The 20261-nt window shown below is 53.1% G+C and overlaps 1 protein-coding gene across 2 annotated transcripts in view; it reads left to right on the top strand.

The window, feature by feature from the left end:
* The first annotated feature begins 4404 nt into the window (after positions 1–4404).
* Positions 4405–20261, top strand: part of Efnb2 (ephrin B2) — a 44172-nt gene continuing 28315 nt past the window's right edge. Inside the window, exon 1 of one of the 2 annotated variants that reach the window (XM_004858565.3) lies at positions 4405–5056. In XM_004858565.3, coding sequence (XP_004858622.1) covers positions 4935–5056 — 122 coding nt within the window. In that variant the 5' untranslated portion in view covers positions 4405–4934. The other variant, XR_015443821.1, reaches the window with a different exon arrangement.

The raw sequence follows: 20261 nt of genomic DNA, 5'->3' as shown, positions 1-20261 counted from the left end.
CTCTGTGTCCATATTAGAAAAGTTAACATTTTTTCCCCCGTCTACCGGTTCAGATGTTCCCTAATTTATTAAACATGCCTTTATTCAAAGTTTGTCTTCTTAGGTTGTTCTTAATGCATTACAGAATTAACTAATGACTTTGTTGATTTTTATTACAGTATTTATAATATGTAGTCATTGCCATTTATATTGTGGAGTTTGCAGAATTACAGTTGTATAAAACTGAATCTTTAAATTAGCTTGGTGTGAGGACTCTTTAATGCTTCAAATAGGGGCAGAGGCTCGTAGTTCAGCCTGACGACTTCATGTGTCTTCTTTTCCTCCTAAGCTGTACAGTTCAGGCTGGCCTTGGACTTCGTGGCGACCCTCCTGCCTCGTCCTTCCATTCAGCCCCCGAGATGCAGCTCAGTCGCCTAGGCCTGCATTTGTGCTGGTGTGTGTCCATAGCTTTCAACTGCCTCCTTCCCTAATAAAGCTTAACCTTGAGACATCAGTAGTTTTGTATTTTTTTATATTTTCCTGAAATACGAAATTCTGGCTCATTCAACTTAACCATTTCTGGTATTGCATTTTACACTAAAGGTCCTCGAATTGTTACTTAACTGTAATTTCTCCAGACTTAGGTTAGCTAGAACTTTGGGTTTGTTTCCTGTGTTCTGTACCCACAGCCAGCCAGCCCGTCTGCTCTACTGACTGGCCACGAGACATGCTAGAGGCAGGCTTTCTTGCTTCCAGGAGAGCCCTGTGGACCCTGGAGTGGTGTTGTGCTGAAGGTAGCAGGCTTCCTTCCATCCAGAAGTCTGGGGTGGGGGTGCAGCCAGGGCAGCGGCCCCTCTGTTTCTGTTGTGATGTTTTGTTGAGGGTCACTCAGGACTCACTGGCCCCGGTGGCAGTGATGGAGCGTCTGGCGGTTGGGCTGGGCTGTTCATTCTGTAGCCAGGTGGCTATCGCTTGCCGTCAGCTTGTGTCCTCTATTGGGCGGGGTGTATTTACTTACTAAATGTCGGGCTGGGGAACAGTGGCAGGGGCTCCAGAGGCCCACTCGTCGGGAATTGAAGGTGTGGAAACCTTCCCGCCCTGCAAAGCAGCAGCGCATCAGAATGCTTGCCTTTGCATCTGTCAGCCCGGCGTGGTGGTGGTGCACCCTTTTACACTTAGGTCATCCGTAGACTTAAAAATCAAATATTTCATTGGAAGTTTCATTTGAAAAGATCTGGTTTTTTGAGCCTCCAGTGGTTGATCAGATTATGTGGGAATGTATCTTGTACTACATTTTAAAACAAGCCAGCAGTAGCTCACAGCAGACCAGTTGTTTGGCACACCACCAAAGTTGTGTGCGTGTGTGCATGTTTTTAGTAGTGTGAATGCATTTTCTAAGGTTGGTACACCTGTTGATTACCAAACTAGTCACGAGGGTCAGAATACAGTGAGTGACCCTGTGTACGTTTGGATGGTGCTTCCCCATGCACCGCCGTGGGTTAAAGGATGTGTTGCACTTGGATCTGAGTGTTGCTGAACGCCTTTCAGGGTTGGGTGTTGGGGTTAGGGACCCAGAACAGGACATCATCACCACCTGTGGCTGCTCAGTAACCCTTACATTGGAACAGTGGCAGCCTTTCGTTTCCACATGAGGTGTGCACATCGTACTAGCCCAGATCTGCTTTAGAGAGGTGAGAGTTGACTGAAGCAGTACGTCTGCCCGTGACCTGCCGTCCGATGGGGCTTGGCTGACCCTCCCCAGCCCTCGGTTTTCACATAGGAAGTGGGGCCTCATGCCAGGTGCCCAGGCTACTGGGAGTCCTCACTGTGTTCTTTCAGGTATGCCGTTTTTGCCTTAATAATGCTTTTTTAAAAAGGCTGACCTAGGGACTTAAGGGGACCTGTAGTGGAAAATCGAGTATTTTGCTTCCATAGTGCAAATGTTCTTGGTCTGTAGACGAGATTTGGCACCAAGCTTCCCTGGAAGAGGAGGCGTCTTAAAGACTGATGTACTTTTCGTACATAACGAAAGTGGGCTCTAACTTCAGATGCTCCGGTGTGTAGAACTCTGGGTTTTAGAGGCAGGCAGATGGGAGGGTGCTTAGCAAAACATTTTTAAGAATTCCTGTTCAGAAAGATCTTCCTTTTGGGTAAACTGGGTAAAATGATTCTCAAAAATTCAGTGATTTGCAAGAGACATTTAAGGAAACAAGGTACAGTTTCAGGATAAGCTTAGGGCTACATAAAAAATGAGTGGCTTAGACAACACCAATATGCATCAAACTCCGTAATTTTTCAGCAGTGTTACATTTAGGTCAGGTTTACTTTTACAGAATTTCTGTATGGCAAGTTCTGTGTAAGTTCGTGGAATATTGTACAAGGAATATATAAGTTCTAAAGACCCAAACATGGGGCATTCAAAAGAGCAAAAATAGATTACATAGTAAGGTATTTTCTTGGGGAAAAAGTGATTGCCATCTTTTTATTTTTAACCCAGAATTATCCAACTTTTGAATTGCTGCCTCATTGTACATTTATTCAACTAACAAAATTGATTATCTTTGGAATCCGAAAATCTTTACGTTTACCTTAGAAACTGCCTCAGCACCAGAAACGGCAGTGTGGCTTGTGCTGAAATCCTGTTCTCGGGCATAGGTTGGCACTTCCTGGTTGGTGCGGGCCATCTCTGAAGTTTGCAAAGATTGGCGCTTTTGACTTTGACCACACTAAATCTATCTGCTAAAATAAACTGGTTCATGTTCCCTCCCACACTTACAAAAAGTTACACAGGAATCTGCGTGTACAATTTGTTGTGAAATACACACTTGTAGAAAGGAAGCGATTTTTAAACATTCACATTTTTCCAAGGTAAAATGCTTTGGATTTACTGAAACTGGTATTTTTGGAAACTCAGTTATTTCCAGACAATGCAAATTTCCTTTATTTCCTCCAGTTCACTTGGAGAGAGGATGTAGAGGTCACAACTTCAGTTTCACAACACAAGTTCGCCACCTGTGAAATGTGCTGAGCCACTCAGCGTTGGATTTCAGTGAAATCCTTAAATTTCTTCAAGCATATTGAGAGGAGTCCTTTGGAACAATAGCCCTTGCCATATCCTGGATTTTTAGCCTTGGGGCTTTACCAGTGAGTTCAGATCATATCACCTTTGGGTCTTTAAAAAAAATATTTCAAGCCAGGGATTTAGCTCAGTGATTTCGACCCCTGCCTCGCAAGCGCACGGACCGGAGTTCGATCCCCGGTACCAAAAAAAAAAAAAAAAAAATTAAAATTAAAAATTCTTTCAATTGAAAGCTTATTCACAACTAAGTTACATAAAGGCTTTGTCAATTAAAGATCTATTTGGAAGAATATGAATGCAATCCGTTTTGCATGCCTCAGTGTGCTTTTGACTTAAGTATTTATAAACTTGGAACACGCTAGTTGAAATACACATTTACTGTGTTAATGTTTCAAAAACCACTACTGAGAAGGGAGCACCTGCGGGACGCTGAGGCAGGGAGATGCCAAGACCAAGCCCAGCCTGGGTAGTAGAGCAAGGCCGGCTCCGAAAGTGGGAGGGGTTTGCAGCTCTGCGAAGGCCCTGGGTTCCTTCCCCAGTACAGGTAAATAATGGTTTCCAAGGCGGGGAGCAAGCAAGGCACCTTGGAAAACCCTCAAATTGTCACGAAGAAGAGTGTAAGCTAAATGGCATCGCTGGACGAGTGCAGGGCCGACGTCCTCTCGGACTTAGCTCGCTGGGAAACGTGGGTGAGCGCCGCTGGCGGAAGCGCGCCGGCCGCGTACTTCGCGGAAGGCCGCCTGGGACCGCGACGGTCGGAGCGGGCGCAGCCGCTGGGTTCCGGCTCCGCCTAGCGGGCCAGGCGCAGAGCCTCAGGGCCCGGCGCTAGTGGGCGCTGTGGGTCCGCGGAAGGCCCGGCGCTCGCGCGCGGCTCCCGGGCGGCTCGGGAGGAGCGGGGGCCGCCGGACGTCTGCGGCCGCCCCGGGGCTCTGCGCTCCGGCCCGGCTGGGGACCGACGGGGCCCGTCCCGCCCTCGAGCGCGCTGCGGGCCTCGCACTCCAAAGCCCCGGTGCAGGCGGGGCTTGCGGGCGTCGCGGACGCGGCCGGCAGGCGGGGACAGGTGGCCCGTCGGGTGCCCGGCCCTGGGCCCCTCGCCGCCCTCCCCGCAAAGCCCGCCCCCCGCGCTCAGGGCGCCCTGCCCCGCAGGCCACTCGGCCACCGCTGTCGGCTACCTGTCAGCGGCGCCCCACCTCGCGGCGCCCCCCGCGGGCGGGCAGGCGGACGGACCGGCGGGCCGCCCAATCAGCGCGCGGCTGTGGCACGGCGGGCCAATGGGCTGCGCGCGGCGGGGCGGGGCCCCGCGTTTATAGCGCTCTGACAGCGCGCCCGACGCGCTGACTCTCCGCGGCGGGGACGGCGCCGGCCGGAGCGCAGAGCTGCGCGCCCCGCGGGTCCCGGATCCCTCCCCGCACACAAAGGCCCGCGCGCCGGCGCCCGCGGCGGAGACCGGACCCCGCCCAGCTGCTCCGCGGGCCGGGAGCCGCGAGAACCGAGGAGGCGGCCTTCCCCGTCCGTCTCCGGGACATGGAGCCGCGCCGACGCGGCGCCCGCGCGCTCGGGCCGCTGCCCGCCGCCCTGGATCTATAGTCGCCGAGCCCCGCGCCCGCCGCCCCGCCGCCCGGGCCCGCGCCCTCCCGCCTCCGCGCCGGCCCGGCACCCTGGAGCCGCACGGGACCCGGCCGACCCCGTTGCGTCCGGCGCGGCGCCCCGGAGCCCCGAGCCCGCCGCGCCCCGACCGCGCGCCCTAGGGCCGGCGCGAGCGCACCCGCCGCGGCGCCCCGGAGCCCAGCCGCCCCGCGCCCGCCGGAGGAGCCTCGGCGCCCCGGCCCGTCCCGTCCCCTGCGCCCGGAGCGCGCGGCGCCGGAGCGGCCTCGCCATGGGCGCGCGCAGGGACTCGGTGTGGAAGTACTGCTGGGGCGTGCTGATGGTTTTGTGCCGAACTGCGACCTCCAGGTCCCTAGTTTTAGAGCCTATCTATTGGAATTCCTCCAACTCCAAGTAAGTGGCGTTCGCGAGCGCCCTCGATCCCTGCCCCAGGTCCGGGCGGGAGCACGGCTCGGCCCGCGGGGCGCGGGGCGGGACGGAGCGCAGCTGGGACCCGACCCCCACGGTTCCCGCCCGCCACTGACCGGAGCGGTCGACCTCCGCGCCCCCTCCCCAGGCGCTCCACGGTGCGCGACGCCCCCGGCGGCGGCCCGGCCCGAACCTCGCTGCTTTCCCTGGACGCGGCACGCGGACACGCACTGGGTGGGCGCCCGTGGCCCCAAGACCCGGAGACCCGGAGACGCTGCGCTCGAGGGGCGCGAGCTGGAGGGCGGGCGCCGCGGCTTGGGGTCCCGGGAGGGGAGGGGGCGCACCCACCGGAGGGGAGCGGGGCCGGATCGGGGCCGCGGGAGGCTGCGCGTGGAGTCGCCCAGCTGCGGGAGAACTGGGTACGAGCCCTCGGGGCGGCTGTGGGGTCCTAGCCGAGGCCTTTCGGCGCGGCGGCCTCTCCCTGCGAGCACGATCCAGCGGCCTCGAGCTCTGCGCGGCCCCCGTTTTGAGGACGCCTTCCGCAAAAGCCCAGGGCTCTGCCGAGCCGACGCTGGCGCGCAGCCTTCGGCCCTGGGGCCCTGGGTAGGAACGGGGTCCGGGGTCAGACTCGATCGTAGCGAACGGCGGAGCAGAGAGAGGCCCGGGCCTGGGGAGGGTAAGTCCGTGCGGGCGCGGTGCACGGGCAGAATGTAGGAGATCGGCGGACCGCGCTGGGGCCATCGCGCAGCCCCTAGTTCCCAGGCGCTCCTCAGGAGCGGATTTCGGGCGTTTCTGCAGCACTGTTCTGAGACCCGAGACAAAATCAGTGGCGTAGCTGAGGCTGAGCGAGCGGGGCAGGGATTGGGAGAGCACAGGGCCGAGAGGCTGGCTTGGAAATCGCGCCCGACTTGGCCGGCGGTGTCTGCTCTCGCAAAGGGGCAGATTTCAGCTTTACCTACGCCTGAACCCAGGTCCCCCGCCGAAGGGCGCAAACGTCCTGCGCCTCGGCCCCAAAGTGGCACTTTCAGGCCCCGCACAGATCCCCAAGGGACGTCCTGCAGCCTCCTCCCGCGGGACCCGATCTCGCGTGGCATTTGCTCGTCAGCCTAGGGCTGCGTTCGCGGGGCCGGCGGTGGCAGCTCTGCGGCGACCCCGGAGCGAGAGGCCCGGGAGGGACCTGCCGCGCGGCGCCCGACAGAGGGCGCTGGGACCCGCGGGATGCGCCCGCCCCGCCCCCAGTGCCGCCCGCCGGCCAGACCTCGCGTGGGCCCCGTCCGGCGCCTGGGAGACGTCCCGCAGCCCCTCGGGCGCGCGGCTCGGCGTGGGCGCCAGCGTTCAGGAGCCTTGGTTCCCGCGTGTCTGGGCGGTCTGTGTCGGAGGTGCCCCAGCCCCGGAGCAGGCCTTCTCCAGCCGGGCCGGACTCAACCGCGCCCCTGCGCCCTGGCCTCCGGCCGGCCCGTGCGAAAAAATCCCTCAGGGTGCCGCGCGCGGCCCGCCTCGGGCCCAGGCGGAGTCGTCCTGCACCCGCTCCGCCCCGGGAGGGCGCCGGCCGGCCGGCCGCAGGCTGGAGGCTCCTGTGGGTGCCTGCAGCGCGGTTCTGTGGTGAGAGCGGGAAGGGTAACCCGCGCGGAGCCGGGCCTGCTGCCTCGGGCGGCCGCACACGCGCTTCCAGGAGAGGCTGCGGTCCGCGTACGGCGTGGCGGGCGCAGTCGATGCCCCCGACTTTGCCCTCCTGGGCCTCCGGTGGGGAGCAGTGCGTTGCTACTGCAGCCGCCCTCGGCAATTAGGTTGGTTTCCTCGGAGGCCGGCCTTTCAGCAGGTGGGCGACCCGCACAGGGCCGGAGAACCCTCGGTAAATGCCACGTCTCCGCCACCACTGCAGCCGCCGTGTCTGGGCCCCGTCCCCGAGGGCTGCGTGACAACCCCGGAGAAGTTCCGGGCCCCAAGCGCTGCCGACCTGGCAGGTTTCTCGCGTTTCTGGAGCCCGGCACTGTGCGGCTCAATTTTTTTTTTTTCCAGTTCAGGGAAAACAGCAAAGCCCAGCTTCCATTTCTAATTAACGTTTCAGCAGAACTTTTTTTTTTTTTTTTTACCCGAGCCTGCTTTTGCCAAAACAGAATTGCAGGCTGTGCTTTTAAATTAATTTCATTTAGGGCGAGCAAAGCTGCACCGGTCTGGTACTCTACAGAGATTCGCTGACAGAATTTCAGGCTCGCATTCATTTCTTGTGTCCAGGGTCGCTGCCCCCTAAGCATCCCACACCGGTTACTCAACAAAGTATTTCGCTTTCCCATTTAATTCCTCCCCTGCATAATACCGAATTCTTCATAATGATTGACTTGCTACAAAAGAATGGCTGGATAATATCCAGATAACCTGTAATACACGGGTCTCACCCCAGTCGGGCGCTGAATAAATACCGGCCTGTCAGATTGATAAAATAAACTACAATGGATAGTGCTGTTTAAACAGCCCATTCAGGAACATATACGCGCCAGCCTGCCTTCCATTGTGCCTGAAATTCTTATTTTTGTAGGTAAACAAATGCACATTCAGCCCTGATTGAACAGCCCCTTGAACTGTGCTCCGCAGCGTGCGTTTGGGTTAATCTTGTGGGTTTTAGTATGGAGAGAAAAGAAGCACTGAGCACGGGGTGGGATTGTCAGGGCCCTCGCGTCCACATTCCTCACGTTTTGTCAGGATGATAAACCGTAGGCAATGGACTGTCTTGTTCCGCCGAGAACTGAGCCGGGCAGAGCACAAAGACAGAGCCTCAGCGATAGCTCAGCGTCGTCCGCTGCTTCCCAGAGGAGAGTTTGCTTAGGCTTCGGGAGTCTCAGGACTGCGCTTCTTACTTCTGCCTTCAGGGCTGCCAGCCTGGAGCCGGAGCTGGGGTTCCGAGGCTTTGTGAGGCCCTTGGTCTAAACCTTTCACAAAGCGGAGCTGTTGACATTTGTCCCGGGGATGTAAAGAAATGCAGATGACTCCAACCTTCCTAAAGGTTCGGGACTCAAAGTCTGAGGGCAGGTGAATTAGAGACCCTCAGAACTGCAGGCCAGAATGGCCTGCCTGCACTAGGCTGAAGGACACGGGGAGTATTTCTGTAGCTGTCCTGAAGCCGCTCACCTGTCCAGAGGAGGCCAGCCTTGCTCCCTTGGCTTCCTCGGAAACGTTTCTGGTCGCTCCCGGCTGTGCCCTGGGTTTGAGTCCTAACTGAGCCTCGTGCCAGTGCCTTCTCCTGATGGAAGTGATTGGGGTCTCAGTGTGACCACTGTGACGCGACACCGGATGGGAGTGGCAGGGAGCAGGCGGTGGCAGCTGCAGACCCCTGCACAACGTGTTTTAGGAAAGACGCTTCTCTGACATTTTATGAAAACTTAGCAGATTTCATCGCAAATGAGACTCAAAGAAGGCCTCTTCTAGGAAGGATGATTAAAATGGCCCTCCTGTCTAACCTCTGCCTCTCTTTGCCACGGACATAAAGAACCTGTTTTTCAGGTCACTTATTATACATCTTCATAGATTTGCTTATGAGCTCACCCTTTGTGTAGCGGGGCAGAGCCTTAAAGAGGAGTGTTCAACTGTTTAAAATATTTTGATTAAAATATGCAGAACCCATAGAAGTATAAGCTGCTAGGAGGGAATGAGCTCTTTCAGGGAGGGGCCTGCCCTCTCTTTGAAGGGGGGAATGAGAAGGGGCTGGGGAGAATCAGAACAACAAAGAAGGAAGGGTAGCAAATGGGACATGTTCCGAACAGCTTGGAAAAACTCCTGTGGCTTCATTGTCTCTATAAAGCCAAAGAATACAAAGACATAAGCAATTCAGCCCTTCTCCCATGATGGAAAATGTAAACCGTTGACATGGCTCCCCTGTTTAACTTGTTTAATTCTCATTTTAAATTCAGCACTATACCAGCCGTGTGAACTCTGAAGATTTCTTTAGTAATCCATTTTGTAGTTCCGAATCAAAAACAAAGTGAAAGGGTCTGACACAATTTGCTTTTATTTTTAGGCAAATCAACCCTGGTCATAGTTAATAAGGGGATTACAACCCAGACTAGGTCTTTACAGATGTAATGTGAATCAAGGGCAGAGCATAAAGAAACTGATCCCTTTTGATTGAAGTATGGTAAAAAGGCATAGAGAAACTAGTGGCAGTAATCTGATTGTATGGCAATAACACCACCATTTTCTTCTTTCAGATAAAAATAATGTGGTAAATCCATGCAGTTCATAAGATGTAAAGGCAGATAAAGGGGGAAGCCATGGCAACATATAGATTAGCTTGATGTTAGAAATGACACGTCTCTGAAAAGCGTGTGAGGCTTGGGCCCTTGCTCCAGGCTGTTGGGTATTATGTGCCCACACAGACTTGGAAACTCGGATTAGGACATATGAAAGCTCCACTTGTGGTCTGGGATGGCTGGGGCTGCGAAGAAAAGCCGCTCAGTTCTTGCTCATTGGTGGAGGATAATATGGCCAAGGTAGGTTCCATTGACGGCCTTTTCAGAGTTGGAGAAGGACGCTGATTAAAACCTCCGATCGCGGCAGTCAGCAGGGCCAGGAAGCCCTTTCCTTCTGAACTCCTGGCCTGACAGTGGAGGCCTTTCTGTGGGATTAACTGCACTTGGCGGTCGAGGCCTTCATCTATTGGGACTTCAGGCAGGGACCTGCTGGGCAGCCATTGAGAACCCAGGGGATAGGTAGAGGAGGGGGGTGAGCTGAAAAGAAAACAGGGCTTTGATCCCCTGGCTCCCTCAGACCTGCTGCATGTCAGAGCCTGGGAGTGAATGTAAACACTGCTGTCCCCCCCTCCTCACTGAGTGTTGTCCCTCCTACAGGGGAGGGGCACATTTCAAGGATCTTGGGGGGCATTTAATTTTTAATTCCAGTTAATTCATCCACTGTGGGGTCAAAACCATCAGGCTTGGATGCTACTTTGCTGTAAATGTGAGTTGTAACCTCTGAGTTGATGGGCGGGCTCCTTTAGTGTAAATTTTAGGATTATTAAAGTGACAGTCCTGCCCTGTTTGAAGTTATAAACAAAAACAGCCCCGTGCTGTTGACCTTATTGTCCTGGATCGCCAACAGCCTTGCAAACAAGCTAGACTTCTGTTCCTGCCTTCCACACTTTCCACCATAGTCATTAAACAAAATAAGCCATTGAGCCCATGGCTGGGCCACAGGCAGATGACCATGCAACTGGGTCAAGCCAGGAAGGAAATATTTGCTTTGTTGCCTCCCACTGGGCCTTCCAGAAAGGTCCCAGGGTTTCTTCAGGAACTTTGGAGACACAAGGAAATACTGAAGTCCGCAGACACACACACACACACACACACACACACACACACACACACACACACACACGCCCCTGCCAGGGGCCCCTCTTGATAGAGGTGATCTGGGGTACATTTTGCAAAGGGGAACTAAGTGCTGCGTCTTCACACAGCAACACAAGGCCTCTGGACTTCTGCTTCTGTAGGTGCCTGATTGATTGTCACGAGATCTTAAATATTCTACATCAGACCCATTTCCCTGGCTTAGTTCCTGATTCTCAGATGACTCGACCCTGTGTTGTGGGATACGGACACAGTGTCTGTCGCCTGCTTTTCTGTAGGGAATTCTACTCTGTGACTACAGAGGATTGCTATAGTCATGACTCAGTTGGTTTCCTACGGTAAAAACAGTTTGGAATGCTTGGCCACCGACCTCCCATGCTTGGTCCCAGCTCTCTACCTGCGTAACTGTCATTCGTTGGTCGGTATCAAAAGATCCACTGCATTTGTCTAGATTCATCAAAGAGAAGAAGGGACACCCCCTATTTTACAAGCTGGTCACATCCTAGCACCTAGCATTCACCATCTGACAATGATTGCTAATGGCCCATTCAGCTAAACTATTTGCCTGTTAACAGGGAACAGAGCATGATAAACGTCCAGCAAGCTTGCGGCCCCTTCAGCTTTTCAGATGCAGACTGGCGCATATTTATGGCAGGCAAATGACAAAAGAGGGGGCTGAATTGCCCTGGCCTCCAGCTTTCTCCTAGGAGCAGGGTTAAAGTGATTAAAGAAATGATTCAAGGAAGCCCTACCCTGTGTTTACTAAGTGCCACCCCACAGTTAGCTTTGTGGTCCACCTGTGCGAGCAAATTCCAGCGGTGTGACAGGGCTGGGGGGACCAGCACACTGCTCACAGGAACGGGGGATCCCTGGGATGTTTCCGTGCACACCGAATACCAGGTGAACCCATTTCTGTGACCCAGCCGTGGCTCTAGACTTGTACTTCCCATGTATAATTTCACGTGTGTACTTGGAGTCCAGGCCTTTCTGTGGCTGGTGAGTACAGACTTGCTGATTTCAAATTTTTTAAAAAAGATTGTAGGAAAAAGCTCCAGTAAAGAAGAACCAGTTGCTTCTCCCCAGAGTAAGTCTCTAAACAAAATGCGAAGAACAAATTGGCAGTGGTGGGGCCTGGATAGCGAGGAGCTTGGGTGGGGGCCGCTCAGCGCCCTGTGAGCATGCTGGTGCTCTGCCACACTGCGAAAACATCCTTTTCCAGAGGGCTATAAATAGATTCGATAGAGAACGATGAAACAATCCAGTTTATCTTCCCCATTTAAATTCAGTTGCATCCAATTTTAATTATAGTATTTGTATCGCTCTTCTAGGACTTGCTAGTGAAGTCCCTGTTGCTACTGAGCCATTAATTTGTGCTTTTCATGGATACCACTCCCATCTCTCCCCAGAATAAGTATGAGTGCTATGCAGATTTCAGAAACCCACAGGGTGTACAGTTTGTGTGTGTTGGGAAGTGACTGATTACTGACGGGCCTAAGGCATCAGCTCGCTTGGCAAGTGTGTAGTTTGGGGACAGCTTGGTGCTGCTTGTCCACTCAGCCGTGTGCGTACCGTGGGCTTCCCCACTTTGGAGTCGGGGTGTCTTTCAAGTGACCTTGTCCAGCCACTCAGGTTCTATAGCTAGTGGGCCTGAGGCATAGCTTTATTGTGCAGCCCCCCAAAAGTACCGCATTTTGGCCCTTCTCTTCCACTGTTCGGGCTGGCTTGCTATGTCCCATTGTGTGCGATTCTGCTCTGAATGAGAAGGGCCCAGTGATCGGATGGGGCAGGGCAGATCTTGTTCCTGTCAGGCCCGCAGTGCATCTAAGAAGAAGTTGGAAGGTGCCACTTTTCACTTAGCTACCGGCAGGATTTCATGGGTGTATTTTAGATCAAAATAAGCTCTTGTGGGCTTCCAGTGCCCCCTTTCTGAGGGGAAATAGCTCATCACCATGAAGGACTGCTCATAAAATTCAAGATTTCCCCTAGACGTGTTCTCCCTTTACAGTGTAGATCAAATGTGATGCCTTTAAGCCTTCCCTCTGTACTCCCAGGGCACGCTGGAGTTAAATACCTCAGGTTCACACTGCAGGTCCTGCTTCCTACCCAAGTCCCCACCCTCCCTGTCTGCAAAGCCAGGCAGCTTCCTGGCTTCGTTTCTGGGACTCCCTATGCCCGCTGTGGCTCCGCCCCTCAGGGACGTCACTGGTCACGTGCTGCAGAGCCTGCCCTCCAGCCTCGGGACTTAGAGCCCTGCAACTGCCCCCGGGCTTCGGCTCTGGATTTTCTGGATTTCTGCAGCCTCAGGTGGGGCTGGGAAACTTGACATTCCTAACAGGCTCCAGGAGATGCCAGGTGCACTTAGAGAACTTAGGCCCGGATTAGCCTGTTTGGGAAAACAGCCCGTGGTTGGGCCCTCGCACCCTTCAGAGGCTGGACCAGGACTTCCGTGGCAATCTGTGGTCCCGGGCTTGTGCTCCCTGGTTCCATCCTTTTCACAGGGGGCACGAGGGTCATTGGTGGTGGATAATTCATTCAGCAAGCGTGTGTAACTATTAGGCTGGTTACCAAGTTCTGGGAATACAGGGCTGACGGGTCTCTACTCTCAGATCGAAGCCCCAGGGAAGCATCACATTCCGAGAGAGCCCCCAACGGCCCCCTCAGGAAGGCAGAAGGTGTTCACCCTGGGAGGGGGATAGTTAGGGAAGCAGCCTAGGGCAGGAGAAAGGAGGCGGGAGACAGAAGCCTCTCTAAGCAGCCCCGGTCATTTCTGTGAGCAGCCAGAGCGGTCTATGTGGGCCCAGGGCTGCGCCTGCCTGTAGCTTCCAGCCCTCATCTGGCGACACCACCCGGACAGGGCCCAATGGGACAGTGGGTCCCGCGGGTCACAAGCTCATTGGTAACGTGAGGACCCTGAGCACCACTGCTTTTCAGAGTGGTAGTGGAGAGGTAGGTGACTCCGTGTGGTAAGGACACAGGCCAAGGGCTGCGTGAGTCCCCAAGCACCTGCTTCGGAATTCGTTCCTGTGAGCCAGTCCCACGTTAGCCACTGATGTTAATTTTGGGAGCAGTCTCCTTATTGTCACTCAGTTTTCCCAGCTCTAAAATGGGGCAGTAATGTAACAGTGTTGAATGAAAGAGCAATGAAATTGTGGTCAGGATTGATTGTCTTTAAAGAGAATAGCTCTGTGCTTGGCACAAGGAACCAAAACTCGGCCATTATTAATAAAAATTAATTGAATATCTGTAGGTGGTTGTGGTTTGGTTTGCCCTCCATGTACAAAGAGAAAATGAAAATACTCCATTAATAAAGACTATAGCATAACACTCTCACCGGTAAGCCCTGGTGTTATGTTTTATTTTGTTTACCTGCCCAACTTGGACTTTCTGCTCTTTAAAACACCTTTTAATTTCCTGTCTGCTACCCAGTACCTCTCTCCTCTGCTTCTCTGCCCCTGTGTGTTCTTTGAATATGTATAACCCCGGACACTCATGTGTGGCTATTATACATTCGGAGTAGGGCTTCTAGCCCACCTTCTCAGAAAGGGTAAAAGAAGAGGTTGGGCTTCTGAGTGGATCCTGAATTCAGCCTGTGGTGGAGGGCATAGCGTTCTCTGTGTTGTTCCTCTTCCAGAAGCCTCCATTCCTGCTGGATGTGGTCTGGATGACAGCAGCTGCTGGTGCTGCCGCTTGCTATGAGCCACCTGCCATTCTGACTGCTGGGCAGATGCTTGTTGAGGACAAATCGTGTTAGATCAAGTCATCATAGCAGCCATGAGTGCTCTTGCTGTCCCCCTTAATACAGAAGGGGGAGCTGAGGCCGAGGTGGTCAGTCAGCTTAGCCAGAGACACGTAGCTGAGAAGGGGATTTGAATCCGAGTACTCTGCACCTCTCCACTTGGCCTTGCCTGCTCACGCGGCTGCAGGGGGTCCTTAGGAATTGAGAGTGTGAAGGAAGTGTGAGCTTGCGCAGACTGGTACAGATGGGAGAATGGGGAGAGGTGTGGGTGTGACTCTCCTTGCCTGTCCTTAGAGTCACTTTCTACGGTGGCCGTGGCCTTGTAGGAGCTTTTGACTCTGGTCTGACAGAGTCATTTCCACTGAAATCGGAATGAGCAGCAGCCCACTTAAAGGTTGAGTAGGCTGTTTTCGCAGTACGTACTATCATTGCACTTACTGGGTATTATTCCTTTCACTATGAACATTTTCCTCTTGAAAATTTAAACAATGGGTCCTTTCTGGGAGAAAGAGGTCAGATTTTGGGGGAGAGTTGCATTTGGTTCGCTGAGTGTGTGTCAGGCTGAGGAGATAGCATGACATCTTTTTTAGAGTCTAGTCACAATTAAATGCCATTTTATTTCGGATTTTGGGATCGGTGCCAGCTTCCAGCTTGTCAGAGCTGAGTAGACTCAAATCAAGTCCAGGCCTATCTCTACAGCGAACTGGGGATCTGGCTTCGTGCCTGTGGATTCATTCAGCACAGCCCATCTGGCTTTTGATGTTCTGCAAGTTTGGAGCACTTTGTTTAAGGAAGCCGGGCGGGCGTGCGGTATCAGTGGGCCTGGAGCCTCCTGGCTTCACAGTGCCGCCTGGTTTGCACTGTTGCCAGCTGGTCAAATGCTTACCTGCAGACCAAGCAGCTGGCCAGAGGACTCTTCTCAAGGAAACCTTCATTTCTTTGAGAACTTGCACCCTCTTGCTGTGGCCTCTCCCCTTCCCCCAGCCCAGTTCCCTGCAGCTTAGCTCGGGGCAGCCTGTTGGAAGAACTTAGGGCATTTAACTCCAGGGGCGTTTTTTAGGGTTTTGGTCAAGGTGATTGCAGGCTGTGTGTGGAGACTGAGTGGGAAATAAAGCTGCTGTCCAGAGAGCTGCGGTGAGCTTCACGTTCTGTAAGAGACACGCTTGGGGGGATTCGTATGAAGTCAATAGTCCAGTCGCTTTTGTGGCCTCGGATGGCAGCAGTCTGGTAGGGCTGGGAGGGGGCGGGACCAGGTCCCCAGTCCTCCGCCCTGGCAGACCTGGGGCTGGCCCTCCTGGGGCCTGGGAAGGAGGACCTGTCTGGTCACACCAGTGCGTGGCCGGTACAGCAGTTGCAGCAGAGCAGCCTTATAACTGTGTTGGGACCGCAGCTCCTCGTGCTCGCCTGGCCAGGAGACCCCTTCTTGTGTCCAGAGAGGAATAAGGGAATCGTCTCTGCTTTCATGGAACATCTTCCTCTGTCATTGCAGAGCACCCATGCACAGCGCTATGTGGGGAGGGTCCCAGGCCAGAGCTGGGGCAGCCTGTACCCCACCAAGCAGACACCATGAATTGTTTTTCTAAACAGCCAGATTCTTTAGATTTCTAAAACAGTGCGAGGTGGTGAGCAGGATGATAGGCACCCAGGCCTGGGAGGAAAGGTCCAGGGCTCAGCACGGGCCCGGGGAGCTGAAGGTCCAGGGCCCAGCACGGGCCCGGGGAGCTGCTTCAGTCCCCGTGTCTGGGGGGGTGGGACATGCGGCTGGACATGCGGCTTTTCCTCTGATGTTTCCCACTTGAGCAAATGAGCAAAGGGACCTGAAACAACGCAGAGCCGGCTGCAGATGCCCTTTGAATGTCCTTCTGTGGGACACCCTCTTCCCTTCCGGGCCTCTTTGTAGGTAACACGAGTTCCACCTTCCTTTATAGCCTCTTGCTGAGAGCATGGCTGGGAACAAGACTGTACAGGTGCAAGCAAATTACAGTTGGGAAAGCAGCCTGCTGTCTCTCGGCGCTGAGGGTTATGAAATCCCAGTTTCAACTGTGGAGCCGGGGTGGTTGTCTAGCCAGCAGGGCAGGGTTGGCATTTGAGGTCACCCCACTTCCTGTTTCTCTGTACCCTAGCACCCCAGCTTTGCCCTTGGCCCCCAGATTTTGCCTTAGTGCACTACAGAGTCCATGGGAGCTTTTGTGGGAGGGGCTGTTTTGGGGTGTGTAAGGGGCCCCAGACCAATCCCATAGACAGTCTGTTTTTGTTTAGAGGCAGGCTGTTGATTTTTGATTTTCGTTTCTGATCTCCTCGAGATTTAACTAGCCTCTGTTAGTTGGGAAAGGGGAACAATCCCACGTGTGCGTCGCAACATTTAAAGTTTGACTTGTTAATGAACATACGAGTCTAAGATACATTGTCTAGCTCCTTCTGTTATACAAGTGTCCTGTGGATTGGGGGTTTTCATGACAGTGAAAATCATTTATGGATAAAAATGTAATAAATACTTGTGTTATTTTCCTGGAAAAAAATGTTTAAACTGTGAGATTAGTGTTTTAAAGGATACTTTAGCCCCTAGTGTTTTGAGCATTATATCACAAATAAAAAACAAGATTAACATCAAAAGGGGTCAGTTTTCATTCCATTGTACAACACTGTGGGCTGCGAAATTTAATATTCTTTTGACCCAGTGGTAATTGTAGACTGACAGAGGGAAGCAGATAAGTTTGAAGAAGAGAATCCACCGTGCACACAGACTTAGCCCAATGCACATTGGTGTCACTGGGGCAAGAAGTGGACCCGCGAGCTGAGGCACCGCAGATTCGATTGTGTCAAATAAAACTTTTCTGAGCGCAGCTGGTTGGTTCTTTCTCCCACGCGTGTGCACAGAACCAGAGCCACCAAAGAGCCTCCCCTGGCAGAGCTGCCCGACTGGTTTGTGCTCCTGTGGGCGCCCAGCATTCGAATTCTACGCTTCTCATCTTTCTTCCCTTGAAAAGGTTCTGCTTGTGGTTGGTGTGAAGTGTGAAATGTACACCCACTCCTCGCCCTCACCTCTACGACACTGGAAGGGCCCCAGTTGTACAGCCTGCTTTTAGGCCTCTGTTCTCGTCCTTGAATACATCAGGTTCGTGTTGCAGATGATATTTGTTTTAGAAAACTGAAAGCAGGGGCACCTATGAAAACAGTCGCTTGTTCCAGAACACATACACATGCGAATTAGAGCAGAAAATGTCCATTAAAACTTCCAGTTACTACCCTGTTTCTTGGAGGTTGGAAGCCACTGAGGAGGTAGTGGTGAGCTCACTGGAAGTTTCGAGGTAATTACTTGTTGCTCTCCGCAGTGCTCTCTGGTAACCTAGTTCTGTGTGAACCCGACACTGGAGAGCTACACCCCGCTATTTCTCCAGTTTCAGAGTAACTCAGTGTAGAAACCTGTCCTGATGTTAAAGTGCAAAAGGGGGCAGTAAAGTGCTATCCACAAATCCGGGAAAATGTTTCCCAACTGTTTCCTGTGGAAGACATGGCTGGTATCTATCTTGAGGCCCTACTTTTACTTATTCATTTTATCCCAAAATGCTTCTGTTTGGAACATTTCTGGAACATCTTACTTAGCAGTGGCAGCACTGTCGCATTAGATGGAAGTGATGCCAGACTGAACATCCTGGTTGTTTGTGGGATGTTCCGTCAAACTCACAGGCCCATGACTGTATTCCCAGGTACACCTGATCCCAGGAAGGAGTCTTGCTCTTCTGCGCTGTTGCCGTTCTAGCTTCAGAGAGACCTGGAGGCTGGACGCATGGCCAGGGCCGTGAGCATCCTCGGTAAGGGTCGACCAGACCAGAAGGACCAACAGTCACAGCCATGCTGCAATGCACCCATTCTGGATTTCAGACCACCCCGCTCACACGCTGGCTTCTGTTCCCCAGAGCCTGCGTCACTTCATTAAAGCAAAACGAAAGGCGTTTTATGGAAAAAGTACATTTCCCCAAACGTGATAAACTCACAGTGCACCAAATATAGAATGCTGGCATGGGAATAGACTTGGTACATGGTGTGGTTTCTGGTTGGCTAACTGCTAGGGCGAGGCTTTGCAAAGTTGAGATTCATGTTCCTTGAGATGCCAGCCACCTTCCGGATTTGTCAATTTCCAGGGAAAAGCATAAATTACACCTGTGCCTTGTTTCTTCATGTGAACAAACAGACTGTACGTTGCTGCAGCTTTTGTGGACCCAGAAACTGATTTATGACCTTGGTCACAGCTGGGGCTATGATATTTCATTTATTTGCTTCCTAAGGAATTACATCAAAAAATTAAAAAGTCGACAAGCCTTAAATATTTTAAATACTTCTTTCAAAAATCCGAGTTATGAAAGCCAGTTCCAGAAGATGCCGCAGTTTGTTTTGGAAGTTGCACATTAAAAAATAATATCCCAATCTTCTCAGAAAAGCTTTGAATGTTTATTGCAGAGAATTCTGGGAACCACAGAAAGCTAAAAATCAATCCTCTGGGCTCAGCATCCATCCAGCAGCCCAAAGGGGCTGCAGGTAGAGCCCTGTGTGTAGGGCTGAGCGTGGTGATCTCCATAGTCAGCCCGGTGAGCAGGAAGGCCAGTCGCAGGATTTATGTGTCTAAGTCACCTGCAGTAAGCCATCTACTCACAGCGACCACTCAGCGGCTCCTTGGCCGGCCATGGGGATGTTTGGGAAAATTCATCTCAGGCCATTCCGTTGTCGTGAGAACATGGTGATAGACACCTAGCCAAGCAGCCTACAATGGATGGCTGTGATGTCACCGTGATGTCAGTCTCAGGGGACACCGTCATCTGGTGGTCTGACTTGACCAAAATATCCTTGTTCTTCCAAGGTACATGATAGTGATGAGGAGGAGGAGGATGAGGATGATGGAATTCTGAAATGAAAGGAAAAACAAAATGATCTGTGGGATGTAGTGTATATTCACTTATGGGTCTTCCTTTGCTCGCTTTGTGCAGATAGAAAAACTTACCCTGTGGCCCCTCCGCTTGCCTGTTTGCGTACCCAGAGACAAGCGTGTATGGTAAGATTCGCCTCCTGCTGGTAGCCTGAGCTACACGGCCCTTTCCTGGGTGCTGATGCTGTGCTGACTGTGTGGAAATGGGAAACCTTTCATTTCAGTGAACTTCTCTGGGGATGGCATTGGATAGCAGCAGCTCTGGGTCTGAGCTGACTCTGTAAAAAGAAGGTGTCTCCCAGAATTATCCAGGAAGTGCTGTTGTCAGTCTCTGGTTGGTGGCAGAGTTTGCCTGCCCCGGTTTCATTTTGTTTTTCTTCTGGTACTGGGGATTGAACCCAGGACCTTCACACTGAGACACATACATCTCCATCCATATATCTATATCCATATATCTATATATCAATATGTATATCCATATCTATATATGAGGGAGAGAGACACTTGCTAAGTTGCCCAGGCTGGCCTTGAACTTGGGATCCTCCTGCCTAGCTCTTTGTTAGGGTGCAGAAACCCAACATCCTGTCCACACCTTTTTATTGCGATCTTTGTTCTGTGTCATCTTGCCGCTTTTGCCTCTGGTCCTTCGCTCGCCCCAGTTTGCACGGTGACTGGCTCGTCCTGCGTTCGTTCCCTTCTTGTGAGCCCTCCTCGCCCACAGCCACCCGGCCGTGTTCTCCACTTGCATTGTCACCAGCTGCTCCCACATCCAGCAGCCACTCAGCGATTTGTGTATCTTTGGGTTAGACTAAGGTTTAGGCCAAGCTGAAGACACCCGTGAAGTCTGGCGATGTCTGTCCTGAAGCGCATGTGCTGTGCTCTGCAGCGCAGGCCTGGGCAGCGGGGCGTGGAGAGTCCACTGCTTCCTGTGGGTCCTCCGACTGCACTGAGTGTAGTTCAGAGACGGAGCTGGTGGGGCTGCCTGGTCCTGCAGTGTGAGCAGGACACTGGGACACAGAAGGAGCCAGACCAGACGTCACAGTGCGAGGAGGACCTTGCTGTCCAGGAAGGCACAGGTGGTGGCCCCTGGACTACAAGCACCGGGCTTTGCTCCCAGTGCCTGACGCCATTGTTTTAAAGCAGCCCGGGTTCACGTGGGGGTTAAAACTTTCTGCCTTGTACCTCATTAATCCT

Source organism: Heterocephalus glaber, unplaced genomic scaffold (assembly GCF_053883595.1).
Source record: "Heterocephalus glaber isolate CG9 unplaced genomic scaffold, H.glaber_assembly_v1.0 deba00001579, whole genome shotgun sequence".
Classification (NCBI taxonomy): Eukaryota; Metazoa; Chordata; class Mammalia; order Rodentia; family Bathyergidae; genus Heterocephalus; species Heterocephalus glaber.
This window is presented reverse-complemented; position numbering and strand designations above follow the sequence as displayed.